At 36.0% G+C, this 22,422-nt stretch overlaps 1 protein-coding gene across 2 annotated transcripts in view; it reads right to left on the minus strand.

Annotated features, from left to right (window-relative positions):
• Positions 1-1,411: 1,411 nt before the first annotated feature.
• LOC150108178 (TNF receptor-associated factor 3-like) overlaps positions 1,412-22,422 on the minus strand; it is a 396,437-nt gene continuing 375,426 nt past the window's right edge. For both annotated transcript variants that reach the window (XM_090415633.1, XM_090415632.1), the window contains 2 exons: positions 14,803-15,114; positions 1,412-2,165 (listed from right to left, as the gene is read on the minus strand). In XM_090415633.1, coding sequence (XP_090271759.1) covers positions 1,983-2,165; positions 14,803-15,114 — 495 coding nt within the window. In that variant the 3' untranslated portion in view covers positions 1,412-1,982. The remainder of the gene's footprint in view (positions 2,166-14,802; positions 15,115-22,422) is intronic.

Below are 22,422 nucleotides of genomic sequence, written 5' to 3' on the forward strand. Positions count from 1 at the left end.
AATAATATAATAATAATGTTAAATTAATTATGTAGTGCTGTCATAGTAACCTGAACACCCCTTGGGAGGTACATATAAGGAAACTGATGATGACTTAAAAATGCATACAATTAGTGCCAAAGGGAGATAAACTGTTCAGGACACTAAATCTCTGGAGTAAATGGAACATTAAACAGGAATACAGGGCATGTATTTTGACAGATCAGCTGTCAAAACTGAAGGATGTGCAGGAAGATAGCTGGATGTTATATCAGGTAAAAGGAGATTATAAGTTACCATGAGTGTTACTCTGTATAGACCATATAATTAAAAAAAAAAAAAAAAAAAAAAAGGTATTAAATCTGATGTGTATATAGGAAATATTTAGTTCTATAATCTGTGATGTTATCCTCTTAAATCTGATGCAAGTTTTCAAGAGCCTTTACCCAAATTACATGACTTCTATAACAAGTCTACAATAAAAAAAAACAAACTATGAAAATATGCAAAAAAAAGAAAATATTGACTGCATTCTTATAGTGAACCTAGATTATACATTTTAGCTGTTTAGGCACAAATTTTAGTGAATACAAATGCAAAATGCAATTGTAAATGTGAAAACATTCCATGTTTGGTCTCTAAACCAGGGTTTCTGGACTATGTAAAAAAAAAAAAAAAAAAAAATAGATCACATACAGAATTAATAATAAAAAAAAAAGTAGAAAAAAATCCTTAACCCATGGTATGAATATACCATAGGTATGCAAAAACCTTTTGTGGGTGGGAGCCACAGACACAAAAAAAAAAAAAAAAGGGTAACTAAATAAGTCTGGTATTGTAGCATGCAATTTGAATAAATTTATATGGAAGAAGAGAGAATTAAGGCAAAAGATCTAGCTAACACTGCACAAAACAGTGTTCAAACCAATTTTAAAATATAGAGAGTAGTTGTATTGAATTGAATTGAAAATTAGAATTACAATTATTGATAAGACAAAACATAGATATGAGAATTTTGAAGAAAATAGAGTAATGAATAGATGGCATCAGTGAAAGAAGCATACTAAAAAATAAAGATAGGAAGGAACTTAATCTGGGAAAAAAAATATTAGAAATTAGTCATGAAATGTTAATTGTATTAAGCTGTAATAATACCTAGTGAATTCCTTGAGGATATACCAAAAAATTATGATCATGATGTACTTCAAATGAAGATTTACAGGTTCACACACATTTTAAAATGTTTTCTGGCAGTTTGTTATATCACAGAATACTTATAAATTAGCAGCAATTTTTTAACTTTCAATAACTCATACTCATGTTAACAATGCAGGATGTGTTACTTATGAAAGAGCATGAGTGAGTTTACAGAAACAGCTACAAAGAGAAAATCCAGTTAAATGTAATAACATTTTGATTTAATTTGGTTTCCAAGTGCATACAGTAGTATAAAGATTGAAAATACATCATTAGCTTTTTTTTAAAGAAACCAGCAGCCATACATAGTTATATGAATGAAACTGCTTTCAGTAATTTTTAAGAAAAAATGTCAACATATTAATGATCCAAACAAGATTTCACAATAATGATAAAAAAAAAAAAAAGTCCAACTGAACTATCTACACACATCTTTTAAACAGCAAGACTACTCAGTACAATCATTACAGAATATTAAGATATAAAGCAATGCAAATTACTGATTTTAGATTTTGATGTCAGACAGCTGAACCAAGACAGGTATGAATGATGATTGCACCACTTTTTTTTGATAATCAGCTATAGCATACCACTACTGCTATACTATACTAAATTCACTATGTCTGTATATTAAGTAAATGTCCTCATCAATGTTCTGCAACAAAATGTGTTTCAAGATGATATTTGAACTCAGGATTCAGTAAGTACAATATATACTGATTTAATTTATGAATCCAAAAAAAGTAGTGAAAATTGTGTTTATATATAATTTCAATATGTATATCTATACCACACTGATATCAATATTATACAAGACGAAGTTTAATGCACACAGAGTTATTAAATACATATGCATAATGTACAGGAAGAGTAACAAGTTCATTTCCAATAGGCTTTATTATTACATTATCACTGAGCCCTTGGATACATGAAATAGTCTTTTGGAGATGTATTCCCTTTCCAGATTTATCCAAGAAAATAAATAAAATCTGAAAGAACATAAACATACATTGATAAATTATATATAAGAAGCAAGATTACTTTTATATTTTGATTAGTATGTATAAATGACAACAGAACTACTAAAAAAAAAGAATTCAACAAAAAAAAATAAAAAATCAGCACTCTATCTTATGATTGATTACTATATAATTATAACCATTATTATATAACAATAATTAATATAATGATAATTTTTGAAAACATTTTTCTTCAATAATAATAATGATGATGATCAGCTGGATTTCACAGAAATCAGTGAATAAAGAAAATTTACTTAGTGTTTCATGAATTGCTACTCTGTTGAAAATACATGAAGAATAATGCAGTTACAGTATCAGGATTACTGCAGATCAAACTCATGTCCCAAACAAGAAATGCTTCTACATACTATCACATCTATTTTAACAGAAATCTAGTGACTGCTCAAACACATAATTACTTTAAAGTTAGCACATTCAATATTAAAATATTTCCTGATAAATATAAACAATAGTCATCATCATCATCAATTACAGATACAAGGGTGGTCTGAAAAGTTCTTGGCCTAACAATGAAAAAACAAATTTATAATTTCAAACTTATTTTTATTTTTCAACATAATCTCCCTTAAGACTACTACATTTATTCCAGTGATGCTCCAGCGCCATTATCCTGTCCCTGTAGTGGTTCTCAGTAAGATCTGCAAAATACCCCTCTACAGCTGCATCAGTTTTATTTTTGTTAAAATGCGCACTGTTCAGAGATTTTCATGTGAGCGTGATTTTTATCTGCTGTGAGCAAGCACAGCACCCATCTTGTGCAAAGCTTTTTCATTTGCAATTCTTCATGCAAAATATATCCTACACATTCTTTTGAAATACCTATAGTCTCAGCAAGTTCATGCACTTTGACTCACCAGTCATCCAATACCATATCGTGCACTTGATCAATGATTTTTGGTGGTGTTACACTTTTTGGACATCCTTCATATGGATCATCTTTAAAGCTAGTACGGCCATGTTTAAACTTGGCAGTCTATTTCTTAATTGTTGAAAACAAAAAAGAGTGCCCATAAACTTTTTTGAACTTCGAATAGCTTTCTTAAACCTTCTTTTACAAAGAATTTTATAACCGCAACTCAATTTTATCCATTTCGATGGATACAAACAACATATTTGCTTCAGACAGCTGTATAAAATAAACTACTTGATAGAATAACTTGCAGTTTCACATGGCTGCTTATGACAGATATATCAACTTAGAAAAATAAAATCTTGCCAATAGTGTTCCCATCTTGGTTAAGAACTTTTCAGACCATCCTCGTATATACACTCAAGGAATGTGAGTGTGTGTGTGTGTGTGCTTTCCCCTCAACCCAATTATTGGTTAAGCAGATTGCTACTATACTAGGGTATTATTATAGAACAAGGTGGGTCATTCATTGCCTTCCTTGTCCAATAGTATTTATGTCTGTATATATTTCAGTTCATGGAGCTGGTTTGTCAGTTTTGATGGAGGAATAATCCTCAACCTCTAAGAGTGGCTAACTCGCCTTTGAATGAAAAGTCCTGATAAAGGCCTCTTACATCATAGGCAGGATTCAAAACCGGGGTCTTTCATCAAACCAAACAAATCTGTTGAAACCAACTGAGCTACCGATTTTCTGTTATGACAGTGATGATTAAGTTTACATTATTACAAATATCCTATCAACAGTTTGAACTGCAAATTGGTCTGTCCCTTGTTAAAAAAGATTGCATATCTTACATTTCTTTCTTCTAGAAAATGACTGCATCAGTCTATATGGGCCTTAATTTTTCTCTAAGTTTTTTCCCCTATTATTTTGGCATTGAACAAGATAGAAGGAAAAAGACCCAGAGGATAATAAAATCCATGTGGATTGATGCAGTTAGATATGTAAGCAGATATATGCAACATGTGAACAGAGTTTATATTCTGTTTAAGTGACTACCAGATTATATTAGCTCTGCTCGCATATTCTTGAATGCTAACAATGCCATGTTCTTTCCTATTATCTTCATGTATAATATGATTATGCCATCTGCTCATTTCTCTGATTATTCTTAGATGGTTGCTAGCTGTGAACAACTGTTTTGCTTCTAACCCAAATCTCAGATTCTTAACTAAAATTGTTACCATTTTGTATACAGCTAGTTAGACATCAATCAGTTCCTGATATTTACTGTCATGTGGTATATAGAATACTGTGAGTACTACATGAAAAGTTTACATTATTACAAACTTCCTATCCATAATTTTCCTCCAAATTAGTCTGTTATCTGCCAGGACTCCAATATTGTTAGAGCACTTCCAACTGCATCAGTCCACCTGGATTTTATCGACCTCAGGGTCTTTTACTTTCCATCTTGGCATCAAAAACCTGCTTTGCAAATCTTTCCCTCTATCATTCTGTTTTAGTGATAATACCATCTGAGATATGTTTTAGTGATAATACCACCTAGTTTTACTCACACATTCCTGAATCTTAATAGTTCATGTTCCTTCCTAATATCTTCATTTTTAATATAACTTTCCCACTGATGAATCTGTTTCACAACCTGATTTTTCTTAGAACTCTTGCAGATCCATCACTTAAAATTATTTTGAACACTATCTTGTAAAATAGTATGATGGAAGGATGTCCAGGATAGCTATCAGGACATTATTGAGGAGAGTAAAAGACAACAGTGTGGTAGGAAGAGTAATTTGTGTATTGCCCAGATATGACAATGATGAATTGCAGTAGAGAGAGCAAAGATCTTGAATAGAATGTAAATAGATGTGTGAAATGAGTGCAGTTTGAGAATGGGTGGGATGAGTTTGAGGGATGAATGTTTGGAATGAGTTCAAATGGAAAGGTTGCTGCTAGAAGGAAGTGTAATGAGTGATTAAAACAAGGCATCGGTGAAAGTCAGATGGTGTAAATGAGCAGGAGAGTGAACCAGATAAGATTGATCTGTGAATGGAGAGGAGAATGTGAGAACAGGAATGCAAGTTGTACAGGGAAAAGGGCTGAGTTAGGGAGACATGTTGTAAGGAGACTGGATTCTGAAAGCAGTAAAGAATGTGTGTGTGTGGATATGGTCAACATAGAGATTGAACAGCCTGGAATACATGGAGAGTTTGGGGAGGGGAAAGAATATGGGACAGAAGGTGATTAGACAGGAGTAAGTGCAGAGAAGCTGAGACAGGGATGCAGTATGAGTAGTACTGGTTACAGACCAAGAAATGAATTGCTATGTTTATTTATGAATGCCATGAGTATCAGAAATAGGGAGGTGAAATTGTTGCATTGATTGGGCTTATGTGCCCAAAAATAATTAGAATAAGTGAAACATGGTTGAATGAGAATGACATCTTGATGTGTATAGAAATGAAGGGATGATGTTTTTTATGAAGATAGGAAAGCAAAAAGGGAGGGGAGGGGATGATGATGATGATAGCACAGGAATTATGTTTGCACAGAGTTGAGATACAAGGGGGGGAAGTGGGGGGGGGACTAGTGGTTGGTTTTGAAGCAGTATGCTATGAAGTGAAAGATGACAGAATGAGATATTTGGTTGGGTGTTGCTTCAGGTTGGGGAATGTGGAACGTGGAGACAAAGTATAGGCAACTTGGCTTAGTGAACAAGTCAAGGGCGATCATTATGGGTAATTTCAATTACAGCAATATTGATTGGAATGAAGAGATAGCATCAGGGAATAAGGAAAATGAATTTCTTGAATTGTTATGGGACAACATTCTTAGGCAATATGTGATGGAGGGCACAAAGGTTAAGACTCTTAGATCAGAGGCTAGTTGATGACACTGCCAAACTAACTGGTAATGGATGAGGAGGGTATAGTTGAAATAAAGTTGCCAGCCTGGTTGGCTGAGTGGTTAGCGTATCCGCTCTTCAGCCAAAATGCTGTGGGTTCAAATCCCGCCATGGGCATGGATGTTTGTGATTGTCTGTGGAAATACTAGTGGTTGGCAGTAGATGGCATTGGTGTAGTTGGTGGTAGTGGGGGACAGAACGCTGTTGAGTAAGTTCCCTCCCTCGATGAGTCTTTCAACTCCCTGGAGGTGTCACGTAATAATAATAGTAAGAATAATAAATATTCAATGATCAGTTTATCAGTGTATTTTGTCCTTGTGAAGGCGACATTATGAAAAGCTGGAGTGTAGAGGATATGGTAGAGGAGGAACTAATGATGAATCAGCAGTAAGTATATGAGGAATTAAATTAACCTGAAGTTATAAGGCAACAGGACTTGACAGTATATCACCATGTGTCTGGAGTTAATGCTCTATGGAATTCATGGCACCTCTAGCACCTGTTTAACATGAGTACCAAAGGAATGGAAGGTGGGAAAATTTGTTCCACTTCACAAAGGGAAAGGGAGATAAGACTGAGGCTACAACTTGTACAGCAAAATCTGGAGTCTATGTATCTGGAGTTGTTCTTAAGATGGTAGATAAGTTGGTGAGGACTACAGTTTCAGAAATGGGGTGATAGTGGCAATATTCTTTATGATGGTAAGTGTGGATATGATAGGGAGAGGTCTTGTTATAGCAACCTGCTTACATATTACAACAAGATGACAAATTCACTTAATAAAGGAGATGCACTGGCTAAAATTGAAAGAGATGGGATTAGATAACAGACTAGTGAGTTGAATAGCTGATTGGCTGTCAGACAAGTATCAGCATGTTGTGTATGGAGGAATGGTATCTCAAAAGAGGAAGGTCACTGGTGGAGTGCCACAGGGATCTGTTTTTGGGACCATTATTGTTTAACTTATAATAAATTTAGTTTAATCCTTTATCCCAGTGAGAGAAAACAAAGTTTGCACCTGAAATATCTTCAGGACTGAATATAGTGTTGTACTATCTTACCTGGGTAAGTAGTACAACACCAGGCAACTCGTAGCAAAGATGGAGAAAAGGTGTTTTGCATTTTGGGAGATACTGGGATAGGAGTGTTGGTAGCTTGCTCTACCTTTACTACGAGTTGCCTGGTGTTGTACTACTTACCCAGGTAATATAGTACAACACTATATTCAGTCCTGAAGATATTTCAGGTGCAAACTTTGTTTGCTCTCACTGGGAAAAAGGATTAAACTAAATTTATTATATTCTGACCTAGTGAAAAATAAACTTTCAATATTGTTTAACTTGTATGTTAATAACATTACGAGTGGCTTAACTAGAGGTGTGCAACTGTTTGCTGATGATGCAAAAGTGGGAAGAACTATGAGAAGTAGAGCAGATATTGTGACCTTGTAGGAGGATCTCAGTGGACTACATGAGTGGAGCTATCAGTTTAATATTGCAAAGTGTAAGGACTTGAAATTTGGTAGGTAAGGTTAGGATGCAGAGTATACAATTAATGGATGGGTGACACCCCAGCCGGCATGAAATTCCATCATATTGTATCATAATTTTAATATTTTGGTTTAAGCCAATAAGAATACAATTTGGTCGACTAAATCCCAAATTGCCAGCCCATCCTCATTTAATCGGTATCCAGGTAGATACCTAATGGGGTGCACCACGAGAAGGTGAGGATTGGACATTAGGTCAGAAGCCCTGGTCAGTTCTACGTATTCCTTTAACCACCCAACAGGCCATGACGTCTATAGACATCAAGGTTACCATGGATGCAAAGTGCATATTAAATCCAGGTAGATACCTAATGGGGTGCACCACGAGAAGGTGAGGATTGGACATTAGGTCAGAAGCCCTGGTCAGTTCTACGTATTCCTTTAACCACCCAACAGGCCATGACGTCTATAGACATCAAGGTTACCATGGATGCAAAGTGCATATTAAAACTGTAATACCACTGAAATTGCATTGAAATATATGATGGATACGAAGTGTATGAGGAGTGATGTATTTTATCCATATTGACGGTGACATGGTTAAAGGCTATGTGGAGGTCTCCTCTCAGTTATACAGCTTTGTAGCAATTAAAGATGTCAGTCATAAGTGAGGCACCCATCAGTGTTAAGGAATAAAAGGTGAAAAACTTTTCATTTCTGTGAGAAGGGATGTTAATGTAGACAGAGATTTATGGAAACTTAAAGGTTATGGAATTAAAAGTGCCTCAAAATCTGATTCACTGTTTAAAAAAAAAATGATCTTCAGTATTTGTTCACATTTTTTGATGTGGCAATTATCTAGAGCTTGGAATTAATACTGATTAAATATGTATCTAATTTCCAGTACAAATTAAAGCATACCACTCCTACTTGATGACATGTAAGTCACAAAACAATTAATTCCTCACCTTCATTAACTTAATATAAGGTGCAATTATCATGGCTCTGATGATCAGCTTACAAATCAAGTATATCTGAATGGAGGAACTATATAATGAGATGTGATGGTTAATTGGAGATAACTTATTGCATTAAATATGTTTATGCTGACTTCAGATCAATATAAAGTTATTAAATCTCTTCTGAAATATATTACCTGCAGAAATAAAGTCACAGAGCTATTATCCCACTCCTGTTAAAAACAATTTACCCCAATAATCAATCACCTCTGTTTAGTGAAATGGACTGGGTTATTACTGTGTTAAGACTTAGAGTGATAGCTCAAAGCCATAGTAATAACATATCAAACCTTTATTTTAACAAAACAAGATTTGTTTGAAAAATTGCTTCTTTAAACAGGATCATAATGACAGAAGATTACTGACTGCCTGAATAGCAACAGATACAAACACAAAATATTAACTATAGGATATTACAATGCTCCAAAAGTTATTGATATTTTAATAATTAAGATACAGTAGAATCTCTCTCTCTTAACCAGCAACAACAGGACTTTGCTGATTCCAGATACAAGATTTTGCCGGATAATTGAATATATATTTCGAGAACTTATCTGTTCATATTTTGCGATTCCATCTGTAGAAATTGCAGCATGTGAAGTTTGTTGGTCGTGTTTTTCAATCTGCTGGCCATAATTAAATAAATATCAAAAATCGTACAGATTTTTTTAAATTTAAAACACATATACATAATTTTATATTTCACAAAATCAAATTTAAACAGCATTTAAAAATTACAGTACATATTATCACGTGAAAGTTGTTGTGAATTTCTTAGTGTGACGACATAACATAACTTCACTGTATATACAATGAAGCTTCATAACATGTGCTGACATAGATGAACATTGCTCGGCAAATCTTATGAAAGTCTGCAATCCTTTGTCAGCTTCCTTCCACATAACGTTCTTGGTCTGCATGCTGTCATCCTCATCTTCATCCTTGTCATCTTTCTCCTTTCCCAGCACATGTTCGATTATTTCATCATCATCAAGAGAGAGAGAGAGTGAGTGACTGGAACAGAATTGTCTACATCGACCCAACCCTGCACCTCCTCTTCACTAACACTAACCTTCTCTGAATGTGTTACTAAATCCAAGACATGGGATGTGTTTTAAAACCACGAAAATCTTCGTCACTTGATTCATCATCTTCAAAGATGAACATTGGCCACAATTTACACCAACAGCAACATAAAGCAATGTTCTTTACATTCTTCCAGGCAAGAGACAAAGTAAATATGGCATCTTTCAATGTGAACTGTTTCTGAAAATCTCAGATGCTAAGATTTTTAAAGTTCACACATCAACGCATAAAAAGGAAGCAGTAGTTCATCTTTATATTCTCGATGACTCCTTGGTCCATTGGTTGGATAAGGCTTGTTATGCTGGGCGGCAGAAACATAACACAAATGTTTTCCACATTTAAGTCTTCAGCTGTGGGATGGGTGCAGCAATTGTCTAACAAAATGAAAGGAAACTGTGAGAAAGAGGATGAGGAGTGGTTTCTTTGCATGGAGGGTGGTTGAACCATGGAATGCATTGCCTGATAGAGTGGTGAGAGCGAGAATGGTCAATGCATTTAAGGAGTGGTATGATAGACTTTGTGTTTTCTAGGAGGGGACCTCCCTCGATGAGTCTTGATAGACTTGTGTTTCTTAGAAAGGACATCCCATGATGAGTCGTTTGACTCCATGGAGGCCTGAATAATAATAATAAAAGAATCACTTTTCTGTCTGGTGGTAAACCCTTTTCCCTTAAATGCTCCTTCACACTGGGCATGAATACACTATGAAACCATTCTTTGAATTATTAAAACACTTAAGGAATTGAACAACGTAGTTAAGGATATAAATTAAATAAACTTTAATAAATATTTTCCGATATTTCGGCAACGTCACGTTGCCATCTTCTAAAGGAACTTACAAAAAAAGTTACGTGCACATAGGCACTACAACACAGAAACTCATTCCCAGTTTCTGTGTTGTAGTGCCTACGTGCACGTAACTTTTTTTGTAAGTTCCTTTAGAAGATGGCAACGTGACGTTGCCGAAATATCGGAAAATATTTATTAAAGTTTATTTAATTTATATCCTTAACTACGTTGTTCAATTCCTTAAGTGTTTTAATAATGCATAACCAACGTATAAGCTTGCTACGAGAATGGACATTCTTTGAATATGTCACAATCTATTCATGCGTTCTTTTGTGCCTGATAATGGACAGGCAGATTTTTCACATTTTTAAAGCACTGTGGATTGTGATACTTGCCTACCACTGACAATCTTACTTGTGCATACCTGCAGCATTTGCACATACCACCACAGTTACATCGCCCTTGTTCTGCTTAAAGTCCTTCAGTGAGACTTCTGTTGCACAAGCCAAAGTCGATGTGGGAAGACACTTCCATAACAATCCAGTCTCATCAGCATTATATATTTGTTCTGCAGTCATATTATTGTCGTCCACAAGTTTCTGCAACTGCTCGATAAACTCGTTCGCACACACTTAATCAGCGCACCTCTGTTCATCAGACACATCTAACTTATGGATTCCATGCCTTTCTTTGAATCGGTTAAGCCACACTGGAAAATCCACACTTGCTCATTTTCCTGTGCAATTCCTTCGCTTTTTCTTGCAGCATCGGCCCAGAAATGCAAGCTCCCTCTGATCTTTTCAGGGCAAACCACTTGTATAACACACGATCTAATTTTTCACACCAGGATTGGTGTACAGTTTCCCCGATTTTCTGCAGCTTTTGTAGATTCTGTTTGCATCATGAATCTCTGGAGTTGACCATCTTGTTTCTTGATATCGTACAAAGTTGAACTTCCAACTTTATATTCCTCCATTAATTTCGTTCTGCTGACACCTCTCTCCATTTTCTCCAGCAATTCGAGTTTTAACTTGAGAGTGAGAACATTTCTCTTACGTTTTGCAGGAGTAGCCATAGTGACACCACGTGGGCTAGGAGTGTACATATATGAGTGCAGTTTGTTGGCACGAGTTCTGGCTGCGCAACATACAAACCAACCCACGTGATCTCTCTTAGCCAATGAGCCATTTTGAATATATGTGAAGCATATGTTCAGGAGTCGTGTGCCCCACACAACTCAGCTGTACATATGACAGTGTTGTCAGAACGCAAGCCCATTGCATATTTTTCTTATCTCATAGGCTTAAATTTTGGGTTTAAATTTAGACCTTCGGAAGTGCTGTTGTTTTGGCATTGTCGTTAATTGGGTGCCAGTTAAGAGAGATTTTACTGTATATTCTAACATGTATAAGCCAGTTAACTCAGGAATTATAAATTAAAGATGCCAAGAAATTATATTATTGTTTCTACCTTTATCCAAGTATAACTAAACAAAGTTTGCATGTGAAGTAACTTCATGACTGGGCTACTGGTGTATAGAGGCTAATGACTTCACATCAGTTGCCTTGGTATCCCATAATGCAATGCACATTGTTTTATTGCATTGCTGATATCACAACAAATGTATGCAAAAAGAATGTATATGAACTCCAATGAGACTTATTTGTGCCTATGGTCCCACAGAAGGTTCTACTAAGGTAGAAGTGGAGGAATTTTTTGAGGCTTTAGAAAAAGCAACTGACACAATGAAAAAGGAAAAGTTGGTCCTTGTTGGGGATCTAAATAGCAGAGTAGGAAATAATTGTGAGACATACAAAAATATTTTGGGAAAATTTGGAGAAAAGAGCAAAGCTAATAATAATGGCAAATATCTGTTGGATTTCTGCTCAGGACATGGACTGGTCATTACTAACACCATGTTCCAACATAAAAATGTGCACAAATTCACATGGAGAGAAGAGGCTAGGAATAAGAAAAGTCTCATTGACTATGTTATTGTTGATAGTGATGTTTTCTCCCTGGTGCAGGACACTGGAGTGTACAGAGGATTTGAAATTGGAAGTGATCACTATTTAGTCTTGAGCAGGATAAAATTGAATTTCATATTGAAAAGAATGACATATAAGAAAGTTTTAAAGCGAATAAAAGTTGAGCAGCTCTCAGATCTGAACTGTAGACTAAAATACAGAAAGATTATTGAAAAGAAAATGAGTTTGATAACAGGAATCAAACCTTGGAGATTCAGTGGCAAACTCTGAAGAAAACATTGATTGATTCTGCCAGAGAGGCATGTGGTGAGGTTGTGTGCAAGGATAAAAAAAATCAGAACTCCTTGGTGGACACAGAAAGTTAAAGAGGCAGTGAAAGAAAAGAAGAAAGCATATCAAAAGTTCCTGGCAAATAAGTCAGCTTTTACAGAATACAGAGACAAATGTAAGAAAGCTAAACAGCGTGTAAAACTAGCTGAACAAAAGTCATGGGAGGACTTTGGCAAGAATATGGAAAATAAATATCAAGAAGGTGGCAAAATATTCTGGATGTTGTTGAAGAAGCTTAGGAATGGAGGAAAGAGTGCTGTAAAAGGAGTTAGAGATGATAATGGTGACATGAAAACAGGAGAAAAAGATATCCTTGAAGTATGGAGTAATTACTTTGAAAAACTGCTAAATGAAACAAGCAGTGATGACAGCACAGTGATAAAAAACAATGACCAGGCATGCAGTCAGGAATACATATCCATACTTGAAGTAGAAAACGCCATCAAAGGCTTGAAATGTGGAAAGGCAGCAGGAGTAGATGATATTCGACCAGAAATGCAGAAGTATGGTGGTATAAAAGTGTTACAGTGGCTGCACTGCATAGTTCAGAAAGCCTGGACAGAGGGACGAATTCCCGATGATTGGAGTAGAGCTCTCATAGTACCCATATATAAAAAGGGAAATAAAGCTGAATGTGAGAATTACAGAGGTATTTCCCTACTGAGTGTTCCTGGTAAGATTTATGCAAGTATACTTGAGAAATGGTTGAGAAGAATTGTGGAAGAAAAGCTTGGTGAAGAACAAGCTGGATTCAGGCCAAATAGAGGCTCTCAGGATCAGATCTTCACTTTACGACAAATAGTCGAGAGAGCATGGGAATATAACAAAGATCTGTATTTAAGTTTTGTCGATTTGGAAAAGGCATATGACAAGGTGCCAAGAGAGAAGCTATTCAATATGCTGCAGTTATATGGTGTCAATGGGGCATTATATCAAGCAATACTTAGTCTTTATTTGAGTTGTAAGTCAGGAATTAGAATTGAAGGAAGTACAGGAAGATGGTTTAATGTTAAATCTGGTGTGAGACAAGGATGTACATTATCCCCTCTGTTATTCATTATCTATATGGATCACATTATGAAGGAAAGTGGTATTAAACCTGATATCAAAATTGGAGATGTTAATGTCAGCTCTTTGATTTATGCGGATGATGTTATACTTCTAAATAAATCCGCTACAAGTCTGCAACTAAATTCAATTGCTGTTGTAATAGATATGGTATGAAGGTCAGCAATAAAAAGACAAAGACAATGAAAATAGGCAGAATCATTGAAAATGTCAAGTGTGTTGTGAATGGAGAACCTGTGGAACAAGTAAAACATTTCAGCTACTTAGGCACGATTTTTACTGAAGATGGTAAATTAAATATAGAAATAGACAACAGAATCAGCAAAGCTGGTATGGTGGGAAGTCAATTGAATAAATTCATATGGAATAAGAGAGAAATTAGTCGGAACACTAAATTAGCTGTATACAAGACAGTGTTCAAACCAGTTTTAACTTATGGATCTGAGAGCTGGGTCAGAAGTAAACACTTGACCAAAAACTAGAGACTGCAGATATGAGAGTCCTGAGAAAGATTAGAGGCGTGAACAGATGGCATCAATGGCAATATCATATTAAAAATGAGGATATTAGGAAAGAACTTGACATTGTCAGCATCCAGGAATGCATTAGCAGAGCTAATCTCAGGTGGTATGGTCACTTAAATAGAATGGGAGTGGAAAGATTAGCAAAACAAGTGTTCTCTGCCAGGTTGGCAGGAAAACGACCCAGAGGAAGACCAAGATATAGGTGGATTGATACTGTACAAAGTGCCTTAGACGATAGAAATATAAGATCTGATAATGTTGGAGTCTTAACAAGTAACAGACTGATTTGGAAGAAAATTGTAGATAGGAAGTTAGTAATGATGTAATTTTTTCATGTAGTACTGTCATATCCTGTACACCCCTTGAGGATATATGGCAGGAATTTGATGATGATGATTATTGTCAACTGTCATTCATAGATAAAATAAGCATAGTCCCCCGGTCAAAATGAATTTGCATCTTCAATTGGTAATGTAAGTGAAAAAAAAAAACAAGGAAGATGTTTTTTCATACCTGATGGCTGAAAGGCCACTGCAGCAAATAGTCAAATTCTCCCTTTATCAACCATACGCAGCAATTGAATTGCAGGTCCTTAATAGAGCCTTCTGAGAGTTCTACTCTTAACTTGAATCCTGGCCTTCCTGTATAAAATGGTGGGCTCCATAAGTTGGGAATGATACCATGGATTACTCTCCAGAGACTATAGAAATCCACTCTCCACAAAAAAATTCCATTTTCTTGCCCTACAAAAGATCCCAATTTCCACGTAAAACTTGTTCCACTTTCAAGAGCCCTCATCCTGCTTTCCAATTCAGTACTATCACACTATATAAAAGAAAACATTCATAGATATACAATAAACAAATATCAAATCAGATTAATTAATTAATTAATAACATAGTGAATAAAATGTAAAATAAAAGCCAATATACACAACAGTATAATAATGTTTAAAAATAACATTTGTTCAAATGTTATCATTTCTGTCATTCATTCTTGAACTTATAGTCATGCCAAAGGGTAATAAGAAACACAGATTATCCTGCAGAATATCTAAATTGTCTTTATTTAACACATTCGCTGCCATGCTCCTCGGGCATAGTTTGTTACCGCACGTCAAGCACTTTCATTTCTTCAAGGTCAGTACGAGTAATCTCGTAACCACACAGTAATCGACATATGATTATACTCGTAGTTGGCAGTGAACGTGTTGACTATCACTTTTCCTAGTTCAGCATCATCAGCAAACAACTGGATATTTCCAACCAAATCACGTCTAGTATCACTAATGCATAAATTGAACAGAATTGGCCCGGTACAGAGCCCTATGGTATGCCACTGGACACCTGTCTTATCTATGATTCAACTCCACAATATATCACTCTGATGTCAGACTATCATCTACCCTCTTACCGACATCGCCAACTTCATGTCCATCCCATTAACTCCAAATGATGTAAAAGAGCTCAGTGTGGAATCCTGCTGCTGGGCTTTGGAAAATCATATGATTTTCCAAAGCCCAGCAGCATCTTGGTATAGCCACAATGCTGCTGGACTTTATAAAATTTTCCTTTTTACTTATCATTTGTCGATCTCATCTGTCACTATATTGTAAAAAATTAGTAAGCTACTTAGACAAGTCCTTATCCTTATCTTCACAAAGCAAAGCCATGCTACACCTCACAGAAAAAAAAAAAAAAATCATACTCCTATCCACTCATTCCTGAATTCTGCTCTTAACAACTTTTTCTCACTGTTCACCTTATTATTTACTCAATGTTTTGGAATCTCCTTTATTCAAATGAGCAATTGTCCTCTTTCCATTATTCAGGAGCACTGCTATTTTTCTTGTACTTTCCCATAACATATGGGCTGATATCTCATCCAATCCCATGGCAGCATTCATGCTGAGACTTCTTAAAATCCTAAACACCTAAAGTTCATCTACCTCTATTCTTGTCTCAATCCCTGTAACATTGGTCACTGAATTATCTCCAGCCTGAATGATTAAACTTGCAAAGTGATCACTCAATAATTTAATTACTTCTTCTGTTTCTGTACTTCCTTACTCATGAGTATTCATTCAAATTATCCTTCCATAATCAACCTTCCTTTTGTGCACAACAAAAGGACACTTAGAGATTTCCTTTGGCTTTTTCTCCTTCTGTACTTCCTTACTCATCAGTATTCATTGAAGTGATTATCTTTTCATCATCAACCTTCCTTTTGCACATAGCAAAAGAACTCTTAGGGATTTCCTTTAGCTTAGTCAGCTACTTTTCTCTTGTAATCTGATTTTGCCTTCCTAACCATACCAGTTATCCTTCTTTCCTGTGCTCTGTACTGTTCATGAGCCTGCTAATTATCTTTCTCCTTATATACTCTCCAGCTTCTGCTTAATTATGCTTCTCATCCATTTGATTTATCTTTCTAATTCTAGGTATGCAATCTGATACTAATTTCCTTAAACAGCCCATGCATTACTAAAATACTTACCTTGCAGTTTCCCATGGCACTGTACCAAGTTTTTGTGCCTGAGTTTGTCATAATCATCAGCTTTAATGCAGTTTCACATACACATATTTTTTTGATATATCTCACCCACATGAAATTTGCAAGAACTATAATACATCAATGCCGTGTATGCACAAAAGGATAATAAGAAAGGAGGAATCTGTCAATGTGTTTTTTGAAAAATTGAAGACTGTAGTCTTTGATGAAGATGGAATGAGGGAGGCTGTTCCAAAAAAAATAGAGGTAGACAAAATGAAAGAGATTTTGGTTTAGTAGGTTTAGAGATGAACTGTAAATGAGTGTTAACCAGTAGCTGCTCTTATTCTTACAGTTTTGGAAGAATTCTGGTGATAAGGCTTATTACATTGGCTATTCACAACTGCATACTTTTTATGGCAATACTGAATATCAATAACTTTAATTAATACTTCTGATATTTTTGCAAAGTCAAATTGCCACCATCATGGAACACAGTACAATATGATATGTGCATGCAGAAACTAACACTGGGTGAATGAAGCTCAAGCACAGCAACCAAACTTCAGCCTAAATGGTAATGGCTGGTAGGCCAAAGTTCTGAGGATTTCACATAACCCATATAAAAATCTAGAAACACAGACTGAAAAGTAAATCCTGTCATTAAATAAAACCAGAGAAAAGTAAATTGAATTTTGTATATACAGATATTACTTATTTGTCTTGTCAGCATAGCTACCTTGATTCTCAATAATTTTGCATAATCTAAACTCAGACATCGAATGTATTTTGAAAAATGCATAGTTAAGACTTCTGAACTAGTTCTATCCATGTAGGCGACTTTTTAGGTGATCAAATTAATATCACTTGGAGATATGCTGGCTTGGTTGGCCGAATGGTAAGTGTACCCACTGTCTAACCAACAGGCTGCAGGTTCAAATCCCACCATGGGCATGAATGTTTGTAATTGTCTTTAGGTGGGAGATGAATTTCATCACCCAGTGTGAGACCACTGCCTCACTTACTGAAGGACTGAAGTGGCTTGAAAAAGTTCCATATTTGATAGAGCAGGGTTTCTAACTATGTTAAAAAAAAATATAAAATTGATAAAAAAGATAAAAAAAAATCTTAGCCCATCCACGGTACGAAATGTACTATAACTTTGCAAATAACCTTTCGTGGGTGGAAGCAAGATAAGCCTAGACCAGGGGTGTCAAACTGGCAGGCCGCGTGCGGCCCCCGATGCCTCAAGGAAAGATTAAAAAAAAGGATGGTTGCTTTTTATAATAAAACAGAAATATCATATTTACTTGAATATGACTCACACCCTGTACCCTGATTTTACTTTATGAAAAAATTTTTTTTTAAGTTTTGCATATACATACATCGCACACGAAAATAAAGTTTAACCACTTTCATGTCGGGACGATAACTTGCTCCTTGCGGTAAACAACATGCCTTCCCCAACTGCCACTATACTGCAGATGCAAGAAAAACAAGTAGGTTTATTGTACCACCGAATAAAGTACAGAGACATTTGCTGTCTGTGTAATATAGTTCTCAACATGTGTAATACATTTCTTTAGTGCGATTAGAGACAATTGGTATAAAAACGACACTGACTAATGAATCACATGTCCTCTCCAACATTAACCATGCTGTTTAGACTCAAGCAAACCATATGTTGCACCGGCAAAACACAGTATCTAACTGAAATCTATTGTTTTTAGTTAGATGTGTGCGAGTGCGCCCACTAACTCAAATACAAAGCTGCAATAAAATTCATAAAACGTGTTAAAACTAAGACATATAGAGTGAATGTTATAATGACAGTTTCAGATATTATGGAATTTGGTTGAAGAGAATTAGCGTTTCAGCTCAAAAATGTCGGCTTGACTTTGTGTTTTGGTAACGCGATCTTTTGTTAATACCACACCAATCATATCCACATCTTCATAGCTGTTCTATCTCTATTGGCCTACCATTGCTCTCTATTTCACATTCTGCTTTCACTTCTCAGACATCCGTGAAGGGTGTTCATTACATATCTAAAATCTTGTAAATTACTTGTAATAATGGGAAAGATGACACTATTTGGATAGATGACTTTGACAGTGCACACAAGGAAACTGCTCTCAAGGCTGGAAGTAGCTATAACGAAGAGGAGATTCTTGGTAAGTCATCCCCATTTTCAGTTTTTTTCTGAAAACTTTAGTTTCTAAAAATCCCCGCATATCTCACACCATGATTTTTTAGCTTTAATTTTTTTGGGAAAAAGTGCAAGTTATATTCGAGTAAATACGGTATTGATTTATTCGTTTTCATACGACATTTATAGTTACAATATGGATGCAACGACATGCTATAATATAATTGCAGTAATAAAAATTTATATTGCAATTTCAATGTTAGATCCAATACTAATCAATCGTAAACTATATTTATGCTTTCGTTGTTAACTTACAGCATGCTGCTGGTAGTGTGCTGAAAAAGTCAAATTCTATTGGCTACCAGCTGTTCATTTGATGCACAGCATATGCACTCATATGAATCCAGCTATGAGTTTATAATTGCCTGCTACAGTCAATCAATGACTGATCTTTGAAATCAGTGCGCTGAACACGATTCAATGACAACCTAGCAGTGAGAGAATCCCTTTTATTATTATTTTTTATTTTTATTTGCAATAGTACCGTGCACTGGTCTACAGTTTTGTGCATTTTTATTCAAACATTTTTATAAAAATTGTTAATAATATTAATAATATATTTATTCAGCGAGACAATGTCACTTTCCAAGCCAACAAGAAAAAGAAAAATTGCTGATGAGGAGAGAAAATTTCAAGAAAACTGGGAATTGAATTACTTCTACACTGAAACAAAGGACAAAATTGTGTGCATTATTTGTAACGAAACAATTAGTGTCGCCAAACAATATAATATAAAAAGGAACTACAATAAAATTCACAAAGAACAATATTTACGCTTTGAGGATAAACTGAGAGAACAAAAATTAAAAAATATGAAGAATTCACTTTAAAGTCAACAAGTATTTTCAAAAATTATGAAAGATAATGAATCAGCAGTGAGAGCCAGTTTTGAATGAGGAAAATGCGAGGACTCACAGAGAAGATGGGCAGCCTTATGAGAAGATGGTGCTGAGCATCAGCATAATGGAAGTGAAGGAGGCCATGAAGAGGATGAAGAATGGAAAATCAGTGGGTCCTGGCATGGAAGGCACTGGGGGAAGAGGGAATTGACCTGCTGTGGGACCTGTTCATAGAAGTTTGCCAACAGGAAAATATACCCGAGGAGTGGAGGGAAAGTACTCTTGTCCCCATCTACGATGGTAAAGGGAATGCACAAGACTAAGAATTACAGAGGAATAAAGTTGATGTCCAACACAATGAAAATCCTAGAAAGGGTTCTTGATGGAAGATTGAGGAAGGAGGTGGAGATTGCAAAGGAACAATTTGACTTCATGCCTGGTTGATCAACGACAGATGCTCTCTTTGGGTTACGGCAGATAATGGAAAAGTTTTGAGAAAAACAAAAGGAGCTACATCTGGTGTTTATTGATCTGGAGAAAGCATATGATAGAGTATGCTTTTCCCTCAGACACCTCCAGACTTCTTGCCAAGGCAAGAAGTCTGGAGGTGTCTGAGGGAAAAGAAGGTACTGGAGAAATATGTCAGGTTAGTGCAGGAGATGTACAGAAATGTGAAGACAAAAGTTCGGACCTGCCTATGACAGACAAAAAGTTTTCAAGTGACAGTTGGCTTGCATCAATGGAAGTGGTGACTGAGAAGGTGAGAGAAGATGCACCTTGGACAATGTTGTATGCAGATGACATCTTGCTGTGTGCAGATTCAAGAGAAGTGGCAGCTAAACTGGTAAGATGGAGGAAAGTACTGGAAGAGAGAGGTATGAGCCTGAGCAGAAATAAGACAGAGTATATGTGTTGTAAAGTGGATGGTGGCCAGGAGACAGATCTGTAGCTGGAAGGAAATGTCATCAGGAAGGTGAGGGACTTTAGATACTTAGGTTCAACAGTGGAAGAAGCTTGAGGGAGCTGAGAAGGAAGTAGGATGCAGGATACAAGAGGGATGGAGGAACTGGAAAGAGATGGCTGAAGTGCTATACGATAAGAGGGTGCCGATCAATCTGAAAGGCAAAATCTATAGGACAGTAGTGAGACCAGCTATGACATATGCTATGGAAACTATGGCCCTGAGGAAAAATAACATCATTAGAATGGAGGTAGCAGAGATGAGAATGCTTAGGTGGATGTGTGGTGTGACCAGAAAGGATCGTCTGAAAAATGACTATGTGAGGGGAACGGTGAAAGTTATGAACTTAGGAGCGAAGATACAGGAGGCAAGGTTGAGATGGCTTGGTCATGTTATGAGGAGGGAGGACGAATACGTGGGAAGTGTGGGCGGCCATAGAAGAGATGGAGGGAGCTAGTGGAAGAGGACTTGAGGATGAAGAAATTGGATGTGGTTACAGCCCAAGACAGAAGGATGTGGAGGAGACTCATCACAAACAGCGACCCTGTTTAAGTGGGATAAGCTGCAGGAGAAGAAGTGAGAGCCAGTTATGAAATTAGGTATTTATTGGCAAAACATTCCAAACCTTTTAGTGATGGTTCCTTGGTTAAGGAGTGTATGATGAAAGCAGCCGAAAACATATGTCCCAAAAATGTGTACGTATTTCGCGATATTTCTTTGTCCAGAAATACTGTGATCAAAAGAATAACCGAAATGGCAGATAATGTGCGTGACCAGTTGCAAGAAATATCCCCAAATGTACAGTGCTTTTCAATTGCACTTGACGAAAGTTTCGATATTCATGACATGGCTCAAGTTGCTTTGTTTCTTTGGGCTTGCGATGACAATATGAATATTAATGAAGAGTTCTTGGAAATGATTCCCATCCATGGAACCACTACAGGGGAAATACATCATTGATGCCCCACACGGCATCAATGATGTATCCATGTCTGATGTATCAGACATGGATACATCATTGATGCCGTGTGGGGCATTTTGGAAAAATACCAACTTCCTCTGAAAAGGCTCATAGCAGTGACAACCGATGGTGCTCCAACAATGACAGGCAAAAATAAAGGTTTTGTGTCAACACTTGCAGCAAAGTTAAAGGAAATGTATCCAGATATTCCAAAACTGCAATCTTTCCACTGCATTCATCAGCAGGTCCTGTGCTCCAAAGTATTGGAAATGAGCAGCCTACTCAAGCCTGTGACAAATACTGTGAACTTCATCCAAACCAGAGGCCTCAATCACCGCCAGTTTGCACAATTTCTAAAAGACTTGGAAAGTGAATTTGAAGGGCTACCTTATTACACAGATTCGTTGGTTATCTTGTCATAAGGTTCTAAAAAGCTTTTTTTTTTTTTACTTTTAGAGGAGATCAAATTGTTCCTAGAAATGAAAAATGGTGATGTTGTATTTCTTAATGATCAGACATGGATACATCATCTAACATTCTTGGTTGATATTATAGGACATTTGAATGATTTAAATGTCCAACTTCAGTGGAAAGATCAATTAATAACACACATGTATGATGCACTGGCAAGTTTTGGATGTAAATTAGTTTTGTTTCAAAATCATTTAAAAGA

The sequence above is a fragment of the Typopeltis vanoorti genome, chromosome 3 (assembly GCF_054136105.1).
Source record: "Typopeltis vanoorti isolate ZY-2024b chromosome 3, IOZ_Tvanoo_1.0, whole genome shotgun sequence".
NCBI classification, from domain to species: domain Eukaryota; kingdom Metazoa; phylum Arthropoda; class Arachnida; order Uropygi; family Thelyphonidae; genus Typopeltis; species Typopeltis vanoorti.